This window comes from Moschus berezovskii, chromosome 7 (genome assembly GCF_049115385.1).
Source record: "Moschus berezovskii isolate FMDL1 chromosome 7, NW_MosBer_1.0, whole genome shotgun sequence".
Lineage (NCBI taxonomy): Eukaryota > Metazoa > Chordata > Mammalia > Artiodactyla > Moschidae > Moschus > Moschus berezovskii.
Window position 1 is genome coordinate 91829090 of NC_142466.1, and position 2117 is coordinate 91831206.

At 46.8% G+C, this 2117-nt stretch overlaps 1 protein-coding gene across 1 annotated transcript; it reads right to left on the minus strand.

Annotated features, from left to right (window-relative positions):
- Positions 1-535: 535 nt before the first annotated feature.
- LOC148777404 (large ribosomal subunit protein eL42) lies at positions 536-1365 on the minus strand. The gene is made up of 2 exons (XM_088837728.1): positions 1319-1365; positions 536-902 (listed from the first exon to the last, which is right to left on the minus strand). Exons 1-2 carry the CDS (start codon positions 1319-1321, stop codon positions 585-587), a joined length of 321 nt encoding a protein of 106 aa, XP_088693854.1. The 5' UTR covers positions 1322-1365; the 3' UTR covers positions 536-584.
- Positions 1366-2117: the final 752 nt, after the last annotated feature.

The following is a 2117-nucleotide window of genomic DNA, read 5'->3' on the forward strand; positions in this document are numbered from 1 at the left end:
TGAAAGAAGGCAGGGGAGAGCAGAGAGCTCTGCACCTGCGAGCTCAATTTGGCCAGTTTAGTTTGAGTCCTCTCCCCACTTCCAGGTCAGGTTCTTATGACTTATTAGAACCTGTAAGCATTCTTTAGTCTAAAGAGTGGAACCCAGGAACACACCTAAGGAACCCACTCAAAGGGGGTCTGAGGAGGGGGAGCTCTTAAATGTCCTGGCTATCCCTCTGTCCCCTACAGGAACAAAGGAGAGGGGACACCATGGGAGCAGATGGCTCACTCCACCTTGGCCTGGCTCAGGAATGAGAGCTCTGTCTAGTGTGTTTTGAGAGAATTCCAATGAACTTTCTAGAGATCCAACTGGGGATTATAAAAATGAAAAGTTACTAGTGATATATGTTTGAACAGATGAATAGGGAAGGCCTATGTTCTCCTGGTACATAATTTTATATTTCAGAATATTCCAGGAGGACTGTGCTGGATGGGGCTAGAATTTTTTGTTGAATGCATCTTAGGCTGAATTTATTTATTTTTTTTTTTTGAAGTAAATGATCTCAAATTTTATTGTCTTCATAATAAAACAAAATATTAAGCTCAAAACTGGATCACTTGGCCTTTTCTCTTCTTATCGCCTCCCAGCTCAAAATGCTTGCATCTCTTAATAGCCAGCATTCTCTTTGATCTACAGTTGGGCTCAACACATTCAAGCCTCAGTACAATCTTCTTTGTAGTTTTAGCCTTTTTCCGGAAAATCGGCTTAGTCTGCCCACCATAGCCACTCTGTTTCCTGTCATAACGCCGCTTTCCCTGGGCATACAGAGAATCCTTGCCCTTCTTGTACTGTGTCACTTTGTGGGGCTGGTGCTTCCCACACTTCTTACAGAAAGTCCGGCGGGTTTTTGGAACGTTCACCTAGTAAATAAACCGTTCAGAACATACAGTGTTATCAGACCATCGGCACAAAGCCCAACCCGACCCAGCTGAAGCTAAGGCATCCCACGAGGAGTCGACTCTCAAACTCCTCGCCAACATACAACGCTGACTATAAGATGGTCTAGCCCCATGTACTTCAAGTATAGTGGCCTCCACCGAGTCCCAAACTAAAACAAGAACATATCCCCTCTACTGCTGCCTAAGTCTACCCCTTAGATCTCATCACTTCAATTCCTGGCCCCGAAGCCCAGTCCCTTTGAGCTCGATCCTGGCAACACTGGGTTCCTTTGGTACAATGAGTGCACGCAGGAGCCTGGACGCATCCCGAGACATCACCATCAACAGAGAGGGAAAGATTAAAGTGGATGTTACCAGACCTCACCCCAAGGTCCTACCATGCTTGCGAGAGCGATACCAGCCTAGAAAGAAGTCTTAGGCTGAATTTAGAGTATCCTAAAATAAACTGGGATCCCATGCAGATGTGGGATTATAGCTGTCTATTCCCATGTTCTTAACATCACGTCTAAAGGATCCCTCATAGCTGCTGCTCTGGCTACAAATTGGGTAAAACTGTGGGCCTCTAGATATAAGCTTGGGGCCTCCTGGTCAGCAGGCTGTGACTTTTCAGCAGCCTGTGCTGTTTCTCCAAAAATGGGTGCAGGAGAGCATGGCTGTTACTGTTTTGTCCTAGACGATTGGTCAAGGAACACTGGTGTGGGTGGGGGTCTGGCCGGTGTCCTCCTGTGGGTATATATCATGTGCAGGAAGTATCCTTGGGAACCACTGAAATGGTAGCCTTTCTTTCTAAAGTCAGGAGCTGCCACAGAAAAGGTCCTCCCTTCCTTCCCCACTCCCTACATATATGAGGAGCCTAAGAGCTTCCGTGGCAAAGTGGGCAACTGTTCTCTATTCTCCCCATCATCCTCTGTCTTAAACCAAGCTTCAAAAAATTTTGTCTGCAAAATAAACTATGCTGCCTAAAAAACAATTAATTGCAAGGGTGAGCAGATGCTCCCAGCCCAATATTGCTTCCTGAGACTGTCCCTCAGCTTCATGCTGTGCTTAGTCGCTCAGTGGTGTCCAACCCCATGAACTGTAGCCCACCAGGCTCCTCTGTCCATGGGACACCTCCAGGCAAGAATACTGGAGTGGGTTGCCATGTTCTCCTCCAGGGAATCTTCCCAACCTAGGAAT